This window comes from Bufo bufo, chromosome 3, assembly GCF_905171765.1.
Source record: "Bufo bufo chromosome 3, aBufBuf1.1, whole genome shotgun sequence".
In the NCBI taxonomy this organism is placed as follows: Eukaryota; Metazoa; Chordata; class Amphibia; order Anura; family Bufonidae; genus Bufo; species Bufo bufo.
The window spans coordinates 704,940,787-704,960,570 of record NC_053391.1 but is presented as its reverse complement, the minus strand read 5'-3'; the positions used below and the strand labels follow the sequence as shown (position 1 = coordinate 704,960,570).

The following is a 19,784-nucleotide window of genomic DNA, read 5'->3' as shown; positions in this document are numbered from 1 at the left end:
ACACAAGGCTCCTAGATCCCAACAGAGACCTGGCTTCTGAGCCCAGCTGCCTATTTAAGGACAGCCAGGTGCTGCCAAAACCCGGACCGGCATTTAAAATCCGGTCCAGTATTTGACCTCACCTCGCTGTAAATCAGTCCAGCAGCTCATGCTGGGAGGAAAATACCTGCTACATGCTGTAGGGTGGACCCCTGACCATCACTGGTTCTCTGATGTGTTTATGGAGCTTGCTGTGTGTGCCCAGGGTCCTCATAGACAGCCCAAAGCAGGCCATGTGTAGGTACTACTACTGTGAGGGGGCACATATCTGGGCATTACTACTGTGAAGGGGAACATATCTGGACGTAACTACTGTGAGGGGGCACATATCTGGACATGTCTACTGTGAGGGGGCACATATCTGGACATAACTACTGTGAGGGAGCACATATCTGGGCATGTCTACTGTGAGGGGGCACATATCTGGACGTAACTACTGTGAGGGAGCACATATCTGGGCATAACTACTGTGAGGGGGCACATATCTGGACATAACTACTGTGAGGTGGCACATATCTGCACATAACTACTGTGAGTGGGCACATATCTGGACATGTCTACTGTGAGGAGGCACATATCTGGACATGTCTACTGTGAGGGGGCACATATCTGGACATGTCTACTGTGAGGGGGCACATATCTGGACATAACTACTGTGAGGGAGCACATATCTGGGCATAACTACTGTGAGGGGGCACATATCTGGACATGTCTACTGTGAGTGGGCACATATCTGGACATAACTACTGTGAGGTGGCACATATCTGCACATAACTACTGTGAGTGGGCACATATCTGGGTATAACTACTGTAAGGAGGCACATATCTGGGCATTACTACTGTGAAGGGGAACATATCTGGACACAACTACTGTGAGGGGGCACATATCTGGACATAACTACTGTGAGGGGGGCACATATCTGGACATAACTACTGTGAGGGGCACATATCTGGACATGTCTACTGTGAGGGGGCACATATCTGGACATAACTACTGTGAGGGAGCACATATCTGGGCATTTCTACTGTGAGGGGGTACATATCTGGACATAACTACTGTGAGGGGCACATATCTGGACATGTCTACTGTGAGGGGGCACATATCTGGACATAACTACTGTGAGGGGGCACATATCTGGGCATTTCTACTGTGAGGGGGGCACATATCTGGACATAACTACTGTGAGGGGCACATATCTGGGCATTTCTACTGTGAGGGGGCACATATCTGGACATAACTACTGTGAGGGGCACATATCTGGACATGTCTACTGTGAGGGGGCACATATCTGGACATAACTACTGTGAGGGGGCACATATCTGGACATGTCTACTGTGAGGGGGCACATATCTGGACATAAGTACTGTGAGGGAGCACATATCTGGGCATTTCTTCTGTGAGGGGGCACATATCTGGCCATAACTACTGTGAGGGGGCACATATCTGGACGTAACTACTGTAAGGGGGCACATATCTGGACGTAACTACTGTGAGGGGGCACATATCTGGGCATAACTACTGTGAGTGGGAACATATCTGGCATAACTACTGTGAGGGGCACATATCTGGCCATAACTACTGTGAGGGGGTACATATCTGGCCATAACTACTGTGAGGGGGTACATATCTGGGTATAACTACTGTGAGGGGGTACATATCTGGGTATATATACACTGTGAGGGGCACATATCTGGCCATAACTACTGTGAGGGGGTACATATCTGGGTATATATACACTGTGAGGGGGCACATATCTGGCCATAACTACTGTGAGGGGGTACATGTTGGCATGACTATGGTGAAGGGATCACAATGTGGGCATAATAGAAATATAATAGAAACAAATAGAGCTACAATGTTACATAAATGCATCAGTTAGCAAAAATGTTGTAAAGTTAGGCTACTTTCACACTTGCGGCAGAGAGATCCGGCAAGCAGTTCCGTCGCCGGAACTGCCTGCCGGATCAGGCAAAATGTATGCTAACTGATGGCATTAGTAAGACTGATCAGGATCCTGATCAGTCTTAAAAATGCCTGATCAGTCTTAAAAATGCATTGAAATGCCGGATCTGTCTTTCCGGTGTCATCCAGCAAAAACGGATCCGGCATTTATTTTTTCACCTTTTTTTCAGTCTGCGCATGCGCATACCGGAAGGACGGATCCGGCACTAATACATTCCTATGGGAAAAAATGCCTGATCCGGCGTTCAGGCAAGTCGTAGCATGCTGCGGTTTTCTCTTTTGCCTGATCAGTCAAAACGACTGAACTGAAGACGTCCTGATGCAACCTGAACGGATTACTCTCCATTCAGAATGCATGGGGACATACCTGATCAGTTCTTTTCCGGTATAGAGCCCCTGTGACGGAACTCAGCGCTGGAAAAGAACAACGCTAGTGTGAAAGTAGCCTTAGTAGGCAGTATAGGAGGAAAAGTGTCACCACTGGAAATCCAGGAGACAGTATAAGAACCTACTGATACTGCAAAACTAGCAATGCTAGCTATTAGGAGAGCAAAACTACATTGTTCAGCACACAAAGGGTCCACTGCAGACAGTTTTAAATTAGTAGGATAGATAAGATAGTTCCCAGCTTATTAATTAAATAAATAATAAAAGTTAATTTTTAACCTATACAAATATAACACCCCTAATAATAAAAACACACGTGTCAAGAGCAGGCAACTAGTAGTCCTAGACTAAATGTAAATATATAAGTACTGTGAGGGGGCACATGTTGGCATGACTATGGTGAAGGGATCACAATGTGGGCATAAGTACTGTGAGGGGGCACAATCTTGGAATAACTACTGTGTGGTGGCATACAGGGGGATGGGTGTATAGTTCTGTTTTGGGCTCAGTTAGAGGCAATGCCCACTACGCACACAGTGTCCGTCTTCCTTCTATTGAAGAGTTTGCATTGTGCACGCTGGTCTTATCCTTGTGTGCATCTGCTCAAGTTTTACTATATGCAAATGAGCCTCTGGGAGCAACGGGGGCTTTGCCATTACACCTAGAGGCTCTGCTCTCTCTGCCACTGCTTTACTCTCTGCACGTTGAGTGACGGGACCAGGCGGGATCACTTTTACACTGCCTGGCAGGGGGTGCGGAGAGGTGGGTTTCTAGGTGTAATGGTAACGCCCCCGTTGCTCCCAGAGGCTCATTCAGATATAATAAAGCCTCATATTTCTCAGCAATGACGGCACATCTGAAGATGGGACCAACACAGAAGTCTTCAGCTGCCGGGAGCACATGTAACAGGTCAGCCGGTGTCCTAGGGACAAAACTGCTGACAGATGCCTTTCGGGTCCCTTCATGAATTTTTGTAACTTCCGGCTCCTGTTTTTGGCATAGGGATGCCGTTTGTCTGGCACAGTTCAGACTGACATGATGCGTCAACCAATCAGTGCAGCAGATATGTACACAAGACACCTGTCTACACACCTGTAGCGCTGTACTCACCGAGCCTCGGACCAGATCTCGCGGTCTAATATAACAGCTGTGGTAACCACGCCTGTGTGGGGATCAATGTGGAACAGATCCTTCATGGGCTGAAACGGCTCAAAGGTGTAAGTGATCTGACCGTTCATTCCTTGGTCAGGATCTTCTGCAAGGACCTGGAAATGGAACAATCAGTGCCTGTTACTGGTTACCAGTGTAGTACTGGGGTGCAGGTGTCTATAGCCCAGTAAGCGCTCACCTGGAGAAGACGACTCCCATCCGCCTGACCCTCCCTGACATAAGCCGTGTAGGAAGGAAGCTGAAAGCGGGGAGCATTGTCGTTGGCGTCCTGCAGCAGGATGGAGACCGCGGTGAAGGCGTAATGCTGAGCCGTCTCTGCCTGAATGACCAGCTTATGGCGAGGGTTAGCTTCGAAGTCCAGTAATGCCGGCTGCAGCACCGTGATCTGCCCTGGAGGAGAGACACCAGTGTTACAGCATATAACGCCCGGGGGTCGGTATTACACTTTCATCACTGGCTCCAGCTGGAATGGATTAAAGGGATTTTCCAGCAAAAAGAAAAAAATCTGCCGGAGGCGGAAAATGCAGAAAAAACATCACAGAACGTTCCCAAGTCTCGATTGGGTTCAGGTCCGGGGACTGTGGAGGCCAGGTCATCTGGTGCAGCACCCCATCACTCTCCTTCATGGTCAAATAGCCCTTACTTTCAAAGTTTTCCCAATTTTTCGGCTGACTGACTGACCTTCATTTCTTAAAGTAATGATGGCCACTCGTTTTTCTTTACTTAGCTGCTTTTTTCTTGCCATAATACAAATTCTAACAGTCTATTCAGTAGGACTATCAGCTGTGTATCCACCTGACTTCTCCTCAACGCCACTGATGGTCCCAACCCCATTTATAAGGCAAGAAATCCCACTTATTAAACCTGACAGGGCACACCTGTGAAGTGAAGACCATTTCAGGGGAATACCTCTTGGAGCTCATCAAGAGAATGCCAAGAGTGTGCAAAGCAGTAATCAAAGCAAAAGGTGGCTACTTTGAAGAACCTAGAATATGACATATTTTCAGTTGTTTCACACTTGTTTGTTATGTATATAATTCCACATGTGTTAATTTATAGTTTTGATGCCTTCATAGTCATGAAAATAAAGAAAACTCTTTGAATGAGAAGGTGTCTCCAAACTTTTGGTCTGTACTGTATGTGGACCTGGTCCATGTGCTGTGCACGGTGTGATGGTGTAGGACACGTATGATAAGGTTTGCCATATGGTATGAAACACTGTGTTGTGTGTATATAGTGTGAGGGTGCGGCAGTGTAATAGTGTGTATATAGTGTGAGGGTGCGGCAGTGTAGTAGTGTGTATATAGTGTGAGGGTGCAGCAGTGTAGTAGTGTGTATATAGTGTGGGGGTGCGGCAGTGTAGTAGTGTGTTGTGTGTATATAGTGTGAGGGTGCGGCAGTGCAGTAATGTGTACATGGTGTGAGGGTGCGGCAGTGCAGTAGTGTGTATATAGTGTGAGGATGCGGCAGTGCAGTAGTGTGTATATAGTGTGAGGGTGCGGCAGTGTAATAGTGTGTATATAGTGTGAGGGTGCGGCAGTGTAATAGTGTGTATATAGTGTGAGGGTGCGGCAGTGCAGTAGTGTGTATATAGTGTGAGGATGCGGCAGTGCAGTAGTGTGTATATAGTGTGAGGGTGCGGCAGTGTAGTAGTGTGTATATAGTGTGAGGGTGCGGCAGTGTAGTAGTGTGTATATAGTGTGAGGGTGCGGCAGTGTAATAGTGTGTATATAGTGTGAGGGTGCGGCAGTGTAGTAGTGTGTACATAGTGTGAGGGTGCGGCAGTGTAATAGTGTGTATATAGTGTGGGGGTGCGGCAGTGTAGTAGTGTGTATATAGTGTGAGGGTGCGGCAGTGTAGTAGTGTGTATATAGTGTGAGGGTGCGGCAGTGCAGTAGTGTGTATATAGTGTGAGGATGCGGCAGTGCAGTAGTGTGTATATAGTGTGAGGGTGCGGCAGTGTAATAGTGTGTATATAGTGTGAGGGTGCGGCAGTGTAATAGTGTGTATATAGTGTGAGGGTGCGGCAGTGCAGTAGTGTGTATATAGTGTGAGGATGCGGCAGTGCAGTAGTGTGTATATAGTGTGAGGGTGCGGCAGTGTAGTAGTGTGTATATAGTGTGAGGGTGCGGCAGTGTAGTAGTGTGTATATAGTGTGAGGGTGCGGCAGTGTAATAGTGTGTATATAGTGTGAGGGTGCGGCAGTGTAGTAGTGTGTACATAGTGTGAGGGTGCGGCAGTGTAATAGTGTGTATATAGTGTGAGGGTGCGGCAGTGTAATAGTGTGTATATAGTGTGAGGGTGCGGCAGTGTAATAGTGTGTATATAGTGTGAGGGTGCGGCAGTGTAGTAGTGTGTACATAGTGTGAGGGTGCGGCAGTGTAGTAGTGTATATATAGTGTGAGGGTGCGGCAGTGTAGTAGTGTGTATATAGTGTGAGGGTGCGGCAGTGCAGTAGTGTGTATATAGTGTGAGGGTGCGGCAGTGTAATAGTGTGTATATAGTGTGAGGGTGCGGCAGTGTAGTAGTGTGTACATAGTGTGAGGGTGCGGCAGTGTAGTAGTGTGTATATAGTGTGAGGGTGCGGCAGTGTAGTAGTGTGTATATAGTGTGAGGGTGCGGCAGTGTAGTAGTGTGTATATAGTGTGAGGGTGCGGCAGTGTAGTAGTGTGTATATAGTGTGAGGGTGCGGCAGTGCAGTAGTGTGTATATAGTGTGAGGGTGCGGCAGTGTAGTAGTGTGTATATAGTGTGGGGGTGCGGCAGTGTAGTAGTTTGTATATAGTGTGGGGGTGCGGCAGTGTAGTAGTGTGTATATAGTGTGAGGGTGCGGCAGTGTAGTAGTGTGTATATAGTGTGAGGGTGCGGCAGTGTAGTAGTGTGTATATAGTGTGGGGGTGCGGCAGTGCAGTAGTTTGTATATAGTGTGAGGGTGCGGCAGTGTAGTAGTGTGTATATAGTGTGAGGGTGCGGCAGTGTAGTAGTGTGTATATAGTGTGAGGGTGCGGCAGTGTAATAGTGTGTATATAGTGTGAGGGTGCGGCAGTGTAATAGTGTGTATATAGTGTGAGGGTGCGGCAGTGCAATAGTGTGTATATAGTGTGGGGGTGCGGCAGTGTAGTAGTTTGTATATAGTGTGGGGGTGCGGCAGTGTAGTAGTGTGTATATAGTGTGAGGGTGCGGCAGTGTAGTAGTTTGTATATAGTGTGAGGGTGCGGCAGTGCAGTAGTTTGTATATAGTGTGAGGGTGCGGCAGTGCAGTAGTTTGTATATAGTGTGAGGGTGCGGCAGTGTAGTAGTGTGTACATAGTGTGAGGGTGCGGCAGTGTAGTAGTGTGTATATAGTGTGAGGGTGCGGCAGTGTAGTAGTGTGTATATAGTGTGAGGGTGCGGCAGTGTAATAGTGTGTATATAGTGTGAGGGTGCGGCAGTGTAGTAGTGTGTATATAGTGTGGGGGTGCGGCAGTGTAGTAGTGTGTTGTGTGTATATAGTGTGAGGGTGCGGCAGTGCAGTAATGTGTACATGGTGTGAGGGTGCGGCAGTGCAGTAATGTGTATATAGTGTGGGGGTGCGGCAGTGTATTAGTGTGTATATAGTGTGAGGGTGCGGCAGTGCAGTAGTGTGTATATAGTGTGAGGGTGCGGCAGTGTAATAGTGTGTATATAGTGTGAGGGTGCGGCAGTGTGTTGTGTGTATATAGTGTGGGGGTGCGGCAGTGTAGTAGTGTGTATATAGTGTGAGGGTGCGGCAGTGTAGTAGTGTGTATATAGTGTGGGGGTGCGGCAGTGCAGTAGTGTGTATATAGTGTGGGGGTGCGGCAGTGTAGTAGTGTGTATATAGTGTGAGGGTGCGGCAGTGCAGTAGTGTGTATATAGTGTGAGGATGCGGCAGTGCAGTAGTGTGTATATAGTGTGAGGGTGCGGCAGTGTAGTAGTGTATATATAGTGTGAGGGTGCGGCAGTGTAGTAGTGTGTATATAGTGTGAGGGTGCGGCAGTGCAGTAGTGTGTACATAGTGTGAGGGTGCGGCAGTGTAATAGTGTGTATATAGTGTGAGGGTGCGGCAGTGCAGTAGTGTGTATATAGTGTGAGGGTGCGGCAGTGTAATAGTGTGTATATAGTGTGAGGGTGCGGCAGTGTAGTAGTGTGTATATAGTGTGAGGGTGCGGCAGTGTAGTAGTGTGTACATAGTGTGAGGGTGCGGCAGTGTAGTAGTGTATATATAGTGTGAGGGTGCGGCAGTGTAGTAGTGTGTATATAGTGTGAGGGTGCGGCAGTGTAGTAGTGTGTATATAGTGTGAGGGTGCGGCAGTGTAATAGTGTGTATATAGTGTGAGGGTGCGGCAGTGCAGTAGTGTGTATATAGTGTGAGGGTGCGGCAGTGTAGTAGTGTGTATATAGTGTGGGGGTGCGGCAGTGTAGTAGTTTGTATATAGTGTGGGGGTGCGGCAGTGTAGTAGTGTGTATATAGTGTGAGGGTGCGGCAGTGTAGTAGTGTGTATATAGTGTGAGGGTGCGGCAGTGTAATAGTGTGTATATAGTGTGAGGGTGCGGCAGTGTAATAGTGTGTATATAGTGTGAGGGTGCGGCAGTGCAATAGTGTGTATATAGTGTGGGGGTGCGGCAGTGTAGTAGTTTGTATATAGTGTGGGGGTGCGGCAGTGTAGTAGTGTGTATATAGTGTGGGGGTGCGGCAGTGTAGTAGTTTGTATATAGTGTGGGGGTGCGGCAGTGTAGTAGTGTGTATATAGTGTGAGGGTGCGGCAGTGTAGTAGTTTGTATATAGTGTGAGGGTGCGGCAGTGCAGTAGTTTGTATATAGTGTGAGGGTGCGGCAGTGTAGTAGTGTGTATATAGTGTGAGGGTGCGGCAGTGTAGTAGTGTGTATATAGTGTGAGGGTGCGGCAGTGTAATAGTGTGTATATAGTGTGGGGGTGCGGCAGTGCAGTAGTGTGTATATAGTGTGGGGGTGCGGCAGTGCAGTAGTGTGTATATAGTGTGAGGGTGCGGCAGTGTAATAGTGTGTACATAGTGTGAGGGTGCGGCAGTGCAGTAGTGTGTATATAGTGTGAGGGTGCGGCAGTGTAATAGTGTGTATATAGTGTGAGGGTGCGGCAGTGTAATAGTGTGTATATAGTGTGAGGGTGCGGCAGTGTAGTAGTGTGTATATAGTGTGAGGGTGCGGCAGTGTAGTAGTGTGTATATAGTGTGAGGGTGCGGCAGTGTAGTAGTGTGTATATAGTGTGAGGGTGCGGCAGTGCAGTAGTGTGTATATAGTGTGAGGGTGCGGCAGTGTAATAGTGTGTATATAGTGTGAGGGTGCGGCAGTGTAATAGTGTGTATATAGTGTGAGGGTGCGGCAGTGTAGTAGTGTGTACATAGTGTGAGGGTGCGGCAGTGTAATAGTGTGTATATAGTGTGGGGGTGCGGCAGTGTAATAGTGTGTATATAGTGTGGGGGTGCGGCAGTGCAGTAGTGTGTATATAGTGTGAGGGTGCGGCAGTGTAATAGTGTGTATATAGTGTGAGGGTGCGGCAGTGTAGTAGTGTGTATATAGTGTGAGGGTGCGGCAGTGTAGTAGTGTGTATATAGTGTGAGGGTGCGGCAGTGTAATAGTGTGTATATAGTGTGAGGGTACGGCAGTGTAATAGTGTGTATATAGTGTGAGGGTGCGGCAGTGTAGTAGTGTGTATATAGTGTGAGGGTGCGGCAGTGCAGTAGTGTGTATATAGTGTGAGGGTGCGGCAGTGTAATAGTGTGTATATAGTGTGAGGGTGCGGCAGTGTAGTAGTGTGTATATAGTGTGAGGGTGCGGCAGTGTAGTAGTGTGTATATAGTGTGAGGGTGCGGCAGTGTAATAGTGTGTATATAGTGTGAGGGTGCGGCAGTGTAATAGTGTGTATATAGTGTGAGGGTGCGGCAGTGCAATAGTGTGTATATAGTGTGGGGGTGCGGCAGTGTAGTAGTTTGTATATAGTGTGGGGGTGCGGCAGTGTAGTAGTGTGTATATAGTGTGGGGGTGCGGCAGTGTAGTAGTTTGTATATAGTGTGGGGGTGCGGCAGTGTAGTAGTGTGTATATAGTGTGAGGGTGCGGCAGTGTAGTAGTTTGTATATAGTGTGAGGGTGCGGCAGTGCAGTAGTTTGTATATAGTGTGAGGGTGCGGCAGTGTAGTAGTGTGTATATAGTGTGAGGGTGCGGCAGTGTAGTAGTGTGTATATAGTGTGAGGGTGCGGCAGTGTAATAGTGTGTATATAGTGTGGGGGTGCGGCAGTGCAGTAGTGTGTATATAGTGTGGGGGTGCGGCAGTGCAGTAGTGTGTATATAGTGTGAGGGTGCGGCAGTGTAATAGTGTGTACATAGTGTGAGGGTGCGGCAGTGCAGTAGTGTGTATATAGTGTGAGGGTGCGGCAGTGTAATAGTGTGTATATAGTGTGAGGGTGCGGCAGTGTAATAGTGTGTATATAGTGTGAGGGTGCGGCAGTGTAGTAGTGTGTATATAGTGTGAGGGTGCGGCAGTGTAGTAGTGTGTATATAGTGTGAGGGTGCGGCAGTGTAGTAGTGTGTATATAGTGTGAGGGTGCGGCAGTGCAGTAGTGTGTATATAGTGTGAGGGTGCGGCAGTGTAATAGTGTGTATATAGTGTGAGGGTGCGGCAGTGTAATAGTGTGTATATAGTGTGAGGGTGCGGCAGTGTAGTAGTGTGTACATAGTGTGAGGGTGCGGCAGTGTAATAGTGTGTATATAGTGTGGGGGTGCGGCAGTGTAATAGTGTGTATATAGTGTGGGGGTGCGGCAGTGCAGTAGTGTGTATATAGTGTGAGGGTGCGGCAGTGTAATAGTGTGTATATAGTGTGAGGGTGCGGCAGTGTAGTAGTGTGTATATAGTGTGAGGGTGCGGCAGTGTAATAGTGTGTATATAGTGTGAGGGTACGGCAGTGTAATAGTGTGTATATAGTGTGAGGGTGCGGCAGTGTAGTAGTGTGTATATAGTGTGAGGGTGCGGCAGTGCAGTAGTGTGTATATAGTGTGAGGGTACGGCAGTGTAATAGTGTGTACATAGTGTGAGGGTGCGGCAGTGTAGTAGTGTGTATATAGTGTGAGGGTACGGCAGTGCAATAGTGTGTATATAGTGTGGGGGTGCGGCAGTGCAGTAGTGTGTATATAGTGTGAGGGTGCGGCAGTGTAATAGTGTGTATATAGTGTGAGGGTGCGGCAGTGCAGTAGTGTGTACATAGTGTGAGGGTGCGGCAGTGTAATAGTGTGTATATAGTGTGAGGGTGCGGCAGTGTAGTAGTGTGTATATAGTGTGAGGGTACGGCAGTGCAATAGTGTGTATATAGTGTGAGGGTGCGGCAGTGTAGTAGTGTGTATATAGTGTGAGGGTACGGCAGTGCAATAGTGTGTATATAGTGTGAGGGTGCGGCAGTGCAGTAGTGTGTATATAGTGTGAGGGTGCGGCAGTGTAATAGTGTGTATATAGTGTGAGGGTGCGGCAGTGCAGTAGTGTGTACATAGTGTGAGGGTGCGGCAGTGTAATAGTGTGTATATAGTGTGAGGGTGCGGCAGTGTAGTAGTGTGTATATAGTGTGAGGGTGCGGCAGTGTAATAGTGTGTATATAGTGTGAGGGTGCGGCAGTGCAGTAGTGTGTACATAGTGTGAGGGTGCGGCAGTGTAATAGTGTGTATATAGTGTGAGGGTGCGGCAGTGTAATAGTGTGTATATAGTGTGAGGGTGCGGCAGTGTAATAGTGTGTATATAGTGTGAGGGTGCGGCAGTATAGTAGTGTGTATATAGTGTGAGGGTGCGGCAGTGTAGTAGTGTGTATATAGTGTGAGGGTGCGGCAGTGTAATAGTGTGTATATAGTGTGAGGGTGCGGCAGTGCAGTAGTGTGTACATAGTGTGAGGGTGCGGCAGTGTAATAGTGTGTATATAGTGTGAGGGTGCGGCAGTGTAGTAGTGTGTATATAGTGTGAGGGTGCGGCAGTGTAGTAGTGTGTATATAGTGTGAGGGTGCGGCAGTGTAGTAGTGTGTATATAGTGTGAGGGTGCGGCAGTGTAATAGTGTGTATATAGTGTGGTGGTGCGGCAGTGTAGTAGTGTGTATATAGTGTGAGGGTGCGGCAGTGTAATAGTGTGTATATAGTGTGAGGGTGCGGCAGTGTAGTAGTGTGTACATAGTGTGAGGGGGTGCGGCAGTGTAATAGTGTGTATATAGTGTGAGGGTGCGGCAGTGTAATAGTGTGTATATAGTGTGAGGGTGCGGCAGTGTAGTAGTGTGTACATAGTGTGAGGGGGTGCGGCAGTGTAGTAGTGTGTATATAGTGTGAGGGTGCGGCAGTGTAATAGTGTGTATATAGTGTGAGGGTGCGGCAGTGTAGTAGTGTGTACATAGTGTGAGGGGGTGCGGCAGTGTAATAGTGTGTATATAGTGTGAGGGTGCGGCAGTGTAGTAGTGTGTATATAGTGTGAGGGTGCGGCAGTGTAGTAGTGTGTACATAGTGTGAGGGGGTGCGGCAGTGTAGTAGTGTGTATATAGTGTGAGGGTGCGGCAGTGCAGTAGTATGTATATAGTGTGAGGGTGCGGCAGTGTAGTAGTGTGTATATAGTGTGAGGGTGCGGCAGTGTAATAGTGTGTATATAGTGTGAGGGTGCGGCAGTGTAGTAGTGTGTATATAGTGTGAGGGTGCGGCAGTGTAGTAGTGTGTATATAGTGTGAGGGTGCGGCAGTGTAATAGTGTGTATATAGTGTGGTGGTGCGGCAGTGTAGTAGTGTGTATATAGTGTGAGGGTGCGGCAGTGTAGTAGTGTGTATATAGTGTGAGGGTGCGGCAGTGTAATAGTGTGTATATAGTGTGAGGGTGCGGCAGTGTAGTAGTGTGTACATAGTGTGAGGGGGTGCGGCAGTGTAGTAGTGTGTATATAGTGTGAGGGGGTGCGGCAGTGTAGTAGTGTGTATATAGTGTGAGGGTGCGGCAGTGTAGTAGTGTGTATATAGTGTGAGGGTGCGGCAGTGTAATAGTGTGTATATAGTGTGGTGGTGCGGCAGTGTAGTAGTGTGTATATAGTGTGAGGGTGCGGCAGTGTAATAGTGTGTATATAGTGTGAGGGTGCGGCAGTGTAGTAGTGTGTACATAGTGTGAGGGGGTGCGGCAGTGTAATAGTGTGTATATAGTGTGAGGGTGCGGCAGTGTAGTAGTGTGTATATAGTGTGAGGGTGCGGCAGTGTAGTAGTGTGTACATAGTGTGAGGGGGTGCGGCAGTGTAGTAGTGTGTATATAGTGTGAGGGTGCGGCAGTGCAGTAGTATGTATATAGTGTGAGGGTGCGGCAGTGTAGTAGTGTGTATATAGTGTGAGGGTGCGGCAGTGTAATAGTGTGTATATAGTGTGAGGGTGCGGCAGTGTAATAGTGTGTATATAGTGTGAGGGTGCGGCAGTGTAGTAGTGTGTATATAGTGTAGGGGTGCGGCAGTGTAGTAGTGTGTACATAGTGTGAGGGTGCGGCAGTGTAGTAGTGTGTATATAGTGTGGGGGTGCGGCAGTGCAATAGTGTGTATATAGTGTGAGGGTGCGGCAGTGTAATAGTGTGTATATAGTGTGAGGGTGCGGCAGTGTAGTAGTGTGTATATAGTGTGAGGGTGCGGCAGTGTAGTAGTGTGTACATAGTGTGAGGGTGCGGCAGTGTGTTGTGTGTATATAGTGTGGGGGTGCGGCAGAGTAGTAGTGTGTATATAGTGTGAGGGTGCGGCAGTGTAGTAGTGTGTATATAGTGTAGGGGTGCGGCAGTGTAATAGTGTGTATATAGTGTGAGGGTGCGGCAGTGTAGTAGTGTGTATATAGTGTGAGGGTGCGGCAGTGTAGTAGTGTGTACATAGTGTGAGGGTGCGGCAGTGTGTTGTGTGTACATAGTGTGAGGGTGCGGCAGTGTAGTAGTGTGTATATAGTGTGAGGGTGCGGCAGTGCAGTAATGTGTATATAGTGTGGGGGTGCGGCAGTGTAGTAGTGTGTATATAGTGTGAGGGTGCGGCAGTGCAGTAGTGTGTATATAGTGTGAGGGTGCGGCAGTGTAGTAGTGTGTATATAGTGTGAGGGTGCGGCAGTGTAGTAGTGTGTATATAGTGTGAGGGTGCGGCAGTGTAGTAGTGTGTATATAGTGTGAGGGTGCGGCAGTGTAGTAGTGTGTATATAGTGTGAGGGTGCGGAAGTGTAGTAGTGTGTATATAGTGTGAGGGTGCGGCAGTGTAGTAGTGTGTATATAGTGTGAGGGTGCGGCAGTGTAGTAGTGTGTATATAGTGTGAGGGTGCAGTAGTGTGTTGTGTGTATATAGTGTGGGGGTGCGGCAGTGCAGTAGTGTGTATATAGTGTGGGGGTGCGGCAGTGTAGTAGTGTGTATATAGTGTGGGGGTGCGGCAGTGTAGTAGTGTGTATATAGTGTGAGGGTGCGGCAGTGTAGTAGTGTGTATATAGTGTGAGGGTGCGGCAGTGTAGTAGTGTGTATATAGTGTGAGGGTGCAGTAGTGTGTTGTGTGTATATAGTGTGGGGGTGCGGCAGTGTAGTAGTGTGTACATAGTGTGAGGGTGCGGCAGTGTAATAGTGTGTATATAGTGTGAGGGTGCGGCAGTGCAGTAGTGTGTATATAGTGTGAGGGTGCAGTAGTGTGTTGTGTGTATATAGTGTGGGGGTGCGGCAGTGTAGTAGTGTGTATATAGTGTGGGGGTGCGGCAGTGTAGTAGTGTGTATATAGTGTGAGGGTGCAGTAGTGTGTTGTGTGTATATAGTGTGGGGGTGCGGCAGTGTAATAGTGTGTATATAGTGTGAGGGTGCGGCAGTGTAGTAGTGTGTATATAGTGTGAGGGTGCAGTAGTGTGTTGTGTGTATATAGTGTGGGGGTGCGGCAGTGTAGTAGTTTGTATATAGTGTGGGGGTGCGGCAGTGTAATAGTGTGTATATAGTGTGAGGGTGCGGCAGTGCAGTAGTGTGTATATAGTGTGAGGGTGCGGCAGTGTAGTAGTGTGTATATAGTGTGAGGGTGCGGCAGTGTAGTAATGTGTATATAGTGTGAGGGTGCGGCAGTGCAGTAGTGTGTATATAGTGTGAGGGTGCGGCAGTGTAGTAGTGTGTATATAGTGTGAGGGTGCGGCAGTGCAGTAGTGTGTTGTGTGTATATAGTGTGGGGGTGCGGCAGTGTAGTAATGTGTATATAGTGTGAGGGTGCGGCAGTGCAGTAGTTTGTATATAGTGTGAGGGTGCGGCAGTGTAATAGTGTGTATATAGTGTGAGGGTGCGGCAGTGCAGTAGTGTGTTGTGTATATAGTGTGGGGGTGCGGCAGTGCAGTAGTGTGTATATAGTGTGAGGGTGCGGCAGTGCAGTAGTGTGTTGTGTACATAGTGTGAGGGTGCGGCAGTGTAGTAGTGTGTATATAGTGTGGGGGTGCGGCAGTGCAGTAGTGTGTATATAGTGTGGGGGTGCGGCAGTGTAGTAGTTTGTATATAGTGTGAGGGTGCGGCAGTGCAGTAGTGTGTTGTGTGTATATAGTGTGGGGGTGCGGCAGTGCAGTAGTGTGTTGTGTGTATATAGTGTGGGGGTGCGGCAGTGCAGTAGTGTGTATATAGTGTGAGGGTGCGGCAGTGTAGTAGTTTGTATATAGTGTGAGGGTGCGGCAGTGCAGTAGTGTGTTGTGTGTATATAGTGTGGGGGTGCGGCAGTGCAGTAGTGTGTTGTGAGTATATAGTGTGAGGGTGCGGCAGTGCAGTAGTGTGTTGTGTGTACATAGTGTGGGGGTGCGGCAGTGCAGTAGTGTGTACATAGTGTGAGGGTGCGGCAGTGCAGTAGTGTGTATATAGTGTGAGGGTGCGGCAGTGCAGTAGTGTGTACATAGTGTGAGGGTGCGGCAGTGTAATAGTGTGTATATAGTGTGGGGGTGCGGCAGTGTAGTAGTGTGTATATAGTGTGGGGGTGCGGCAGTGAAGTAGTGTGTATATAGTGTGAGGGTGCGGCAGTGTAGTAGTGTGTATATAGTGTGAGGGTGCGGCAGTGTAGTAGTGTGTATATAGTGTGGGGGTGCGGCAGTGTAATAGTGTGTATATAGTGTGAGGGTGCGGCAGTGTAGTAGTGTGTATATAGTGTGAGGGTGCGGCAGTGTAGTAGTGTGTATATAGTGTGAGGGTGCGGCAGTGTAGTAGTGTGTATATAGTGTGAGGGTGCGGCAGTGTAGTAGTGTGTATATAGTGTGAGGGTGCGGCAGTGTAGTAGTGTGTATATAGTGTGAGGGTGCGGCAGTGCAGTAGTGTGTATATAGTGTGAGGGTGCGGCAGTGTAGTAGTGTGTATATAGTGTGAGGGTGCGGCAGTGCAGTAGTGTGTTGTGTATATAGTGTGAGGCAGTGTAGTAGTGTGTATATAGTGTGAGGGTGCGGCAGTGTAATAGTGTGTATATAGTGTGAGGGTGCGGCAGTGTAATAGTGTGTATATAGTGTGAGGGTGCGGCAGTGTAGTAGTGTGTATATAGTGTGAGGGTGCGGCAGTGCAGTAGTGTGTATATAGTGTGAGGGTGCGGCAGTGTAATAGTGTGTACATAGTGTGAGGGTGCGGCAGTGTAGTAGTGTGTACATAGTGTGAGGGTGCGGCAGTGTAGTAATGTGTATATAGTGTGAGGGTGCGGCAGTGTAATAGTGTGTATATAGTGTGAGGGTGCGGCAGTGCAGTAGTTTGTATATAGTGTGAGGGTGCGGCAGTGTAGTAGTGTGTATATAGTGTGAGGGTGCGGCAGTGTAGTAATGTGTATATAGTGTGAGGGTGCGGCAGTGCAGTAGTGTGTATATAGTGTGAGGGGGTGCGGCAGTGTAGTAGTGTGTATATAGTGTGAGGGTGCGGCAGTGCAGTAGTGTGTATATAGTGTGAGGGTGCGGCAGTGTAGTAGTGTGTACATAGTGTGAGGGTGCGGCAGTGTAGTAGTGTGTTGTGTGTATATAGTGTGAGGGTGCGGCAGTGTAGTAATGTGTATATAGTGTGAGGGGGTGCGGCAGTGTAGTAGTGTGTATATAGTGTGAGGGTGCGGCAGTGCAGTAGTGTGTATATAGTGTGAGGGTGCGGCAGTGTAGTAGTGTGTATATAGTGTGAGGGTGCGGCAGTGCAGTAGTGTGTATATAGTGTGAGGGTGCGGCAGTGCAGTAGTGTGTACATAGTGTGAGGGTGCGGCAGTGTAATAGTGTGTATATAGTGTGAGGGTGCGGCAGTGCAGTAGTTTGTATATAGTGTGAGGGTGCGGCAGTGTAGTAGTGTGTATATAGTGTGAGGGTGCGGCAGTGTAGTAGTGTGTTGTGTGTATATAGTGTGAGGGTGCGGCAGTGTAGTAATGTGTATATAGTGTGAGGGTGCGGCAGTGCAGTAGTGTGTATATAGTGTGAGGGTGCGGCAGTGTAATAGTTTGTATATAGTGTGAGGGTGCGGCAGTGTAGTAGTGTGTATATAGTGTGGGGGTGCGGCAGTGTAGTAGTGTGTACATAGTGTGGGGGTGCGGCAGTGTAATAGTGTGTATATAGTGTGAGGGTGCGGCAGTGTAGTAGTGTGTACATAGTGTGGGGGTGCGGCAGTGTAGTAGTGTGTACATAGTGTGGGGGTGCGGCAGTGTAATAGTGTGTATATAGTGTGAGGGTGCGGCAGTGTAGTAGTGTGTACATAGTGTGGGGGTGCGGCAGTGTACTAATGTGTATATAGTGTGTGGGTGCGGCAGTGTAGTAGTGTGTATATAGTGTGGGGGTGCGGCAGTGTAATAGTGTGTATATAGTGTGAGGGTGCGGCAGTATAGTAGTGTGTACATAGTGTGAGGGTGCGGCAGTGTAGTAGTGTGTATATAGTGTGAGGGTGCGGCAGTGTAGTAGTGTGTATATAGTGTGAGGGTGCGGCAGTGTAGTAGTGTGGATATAGTTTGGGGGGGTGCGGCAGTGTAGTAGTGTGTATATAGTGTGGGGGTGCGGCAGTGTAGTAGTGTGTATATAGTGTGAGGGTGCGGCAGTGTAGTAGTGTGTATATAGTGTGAGGGTGCGGCAGTGTAGTAGTGTGTATATAGTGTGAGGGTGCGGCAGTGCAGTAATGTGTATATAGTGTGGGGGTGCGGCAGTGTAGTAGTGTGTATATAGTGTGAGGGTGCGGCAGTGCAGTAGTGTGTATATAGTGTGAGGGTGCGGCAGTGTAGTAGTGTGTATATAGTGTGAGGGTGCGGCAGTGTAGTAGTGTGTATATAGTGTGAGGGTGCGGCAGTGTAGTAGTGTGTATATAGTGTGAGGGTGCGGCAGTGTAGTAGTGTGTATATAGTGTGAGGGTGCGGAAGTGTAGTAGTGTGTATATAGTGTGAGGGTGCGGCAGTGTAGTAGTGTGTATATAGTGTGAGGGTGCGGCAGTGTAGTAGTGTGTATATAGTGTGAGGGTGCAGTAGTGTGTTGTGTGTATATAGTGTGGGGGTGCGGCAGTGCAGTAGTGTGTATATAGTGTGGGGGTGCGGCAGTGTAGTAGTGTGTATATAGTGTGGGGGTGCGGCAGTGTAGTAGTGTGTATATAGTGTGAGGGTGCGGCAGTGTAGTAGTGTGTATATAGTGTGAGGGTGCGGCAGTGTAGTAGTGTGTATATAGTGTGAGGGTGCAGTAGTGTGTTGTGTGTATATAGTGTGGGGGTGCGGCAGTGTAGTAGTGTGTACATAGTGTGAGGGTGCGGCAGTGTAATAGTGTGTATATAGTGTGAGGGTGCGGCAGTGCAGTAGTGTGTATATAGTGTGAGGGTGCAGTAGTGTGTTGTGTGTATATAGTGTGGGGGTGCGGCAGTGTAGTAGTGTGTATATAGTGTGGGGGTGCGGCAGTGTAGTAGTGTGTATATAGTGTGAGGGTGCAGTAGTGTGTTGTGTGTATATAGTGTGGGGGTGCGGCAGTGTAATAGTGTGTATATAGTGTGAGGGTGCGGCAGTGTAGTAGTGTGTATATAGTGTGAGGGTGCAGTAGTGTGTTGTGTGTATATAGTGTGGGGGTGCGGCAGTGTAGTAGTGTGTATATAGTGTGGGGGTGCGGCAGTGTAATAGTGTGTATATAGTGTGAGGGTGCGGCAGTGCAGTAGTGTGTATATAGTGTGAGGGTGCGGCAGTGTAGTAGTGTGTATATAGTGTGAGGGTGCGGCAGTGTAGTAATGTGTATATAGTGTGAGGGTGCGGCAGTGCAGTAGTGTGTATATAGTGTGAGGGTGCGGCAGTGTAGTAGTGTGTATATAGTGTGAGGGTGCGGCAGTGCAGTAGTGTGTTGTGTGTATATAGTGTGGGGGTGCGGCAGTGCAGTAGTTTGTATATAGTGTGAGGGTGCGGCAGTGCAGTAGTTTGTATATAGTGTGAGGGTGCGGCAGTGTAATAGTGTGTATATAGTGTGAGGGTGCGGCAGTGCAGTAGTGTGTTGTGTATATAGTGTGGGGGTGCGGCAGTGCAGTAGTGTGTATATAGTGTGAGGGTGCGGCAGTGCAGTAGTGTGTTGTGTACATAGTGTGAGGGTGCGGCAGTGTAGTAGTGTGTATATAGTGTGGGGGTGCGGCAGTGCAGTAGTGTGTATATAGTGTGGGGGTGCGGCAGTGTAGTAGTTTGTATATAGTGTGAGGGTGCGGCAGTGCAGTAGTGTGTTGTGTGTATATAGTGTGGGGGTGCGGCAGTGCAGTAGTGTGTTGTGTGTATATAGTGTGGGGGTGCGGCAGTGCAGTAGTGTGTATATAGTGTGAGGGTGCGGCAGTGTAGTAGTTTGTATATAGTGTGAGGGTGCGGCAGTGCAGTAGTGTGTTGTGTGTATATAGTGTGGGGGTGCGGCAGTGCAGTAGTGTGTTGTGTGTATATAGTGTGAGGGTGCGGCAGTGCAGTAGTGTGTTGTGTGTATATAGTGTGGGGGTGCGGCAGTGCAGTAGTGTGTACATAGTGTGAGGGTGCGGCAGTGCAGTAGTGTGTATATAGTGTGAGGGTGCGGCAGTGCAGTAGTGTGTACATAGTGTGAGGGTGCGGCAGTGTAATAGTGTGTATATAGTGTGGGGGTGCGGCAGTGTAGTAGTGTGTATATAGTGTGGGGGCGGCAGTGAAGTAGTGTGTATATAGTGTGAGGGTGCGGCAGTGTAGTAGTGTGTATATAGTGTGAGGGTGCGGCAGTGTAGTAGTGTGTATATAGTGTGGGGGTGCGGCAGTGTAATAGTGTGTATATAGTGTGAGGGTG

The 19,784-nt window shown here is 48.6% G+C and overlaps 1 protein-coding gene across 1 annotated transcript in view; it reads right to left on the bottom strand.

The window, feature by feature from the left end:
* The window catches only part of DCHS1 (dachsous cadherin-related 1), a 123,612-nt gene that overhangs the window by 7,738 nt on the left and 96,090 nt on the right, over nucleotides 1-19,784 (bottom strand). The window contains exons 16-17 of the mRNA XM_040426699.1: nucleotides 3,738-3,949; nucleotides 3,500-3,654 (exon numbers count right to left, since the gene is read on the bottom strand). Coding sequence (XP_040282633.1) covers nucleotides 3,500-3,654; nucleotides 3,738-3,949 — 367 coding nt within the window. The remainder of the gene's footprint in view (nucleotides 1-3,499; nucleotides 3,655-3,737; nucleotides 3,950-19,784) is intronic.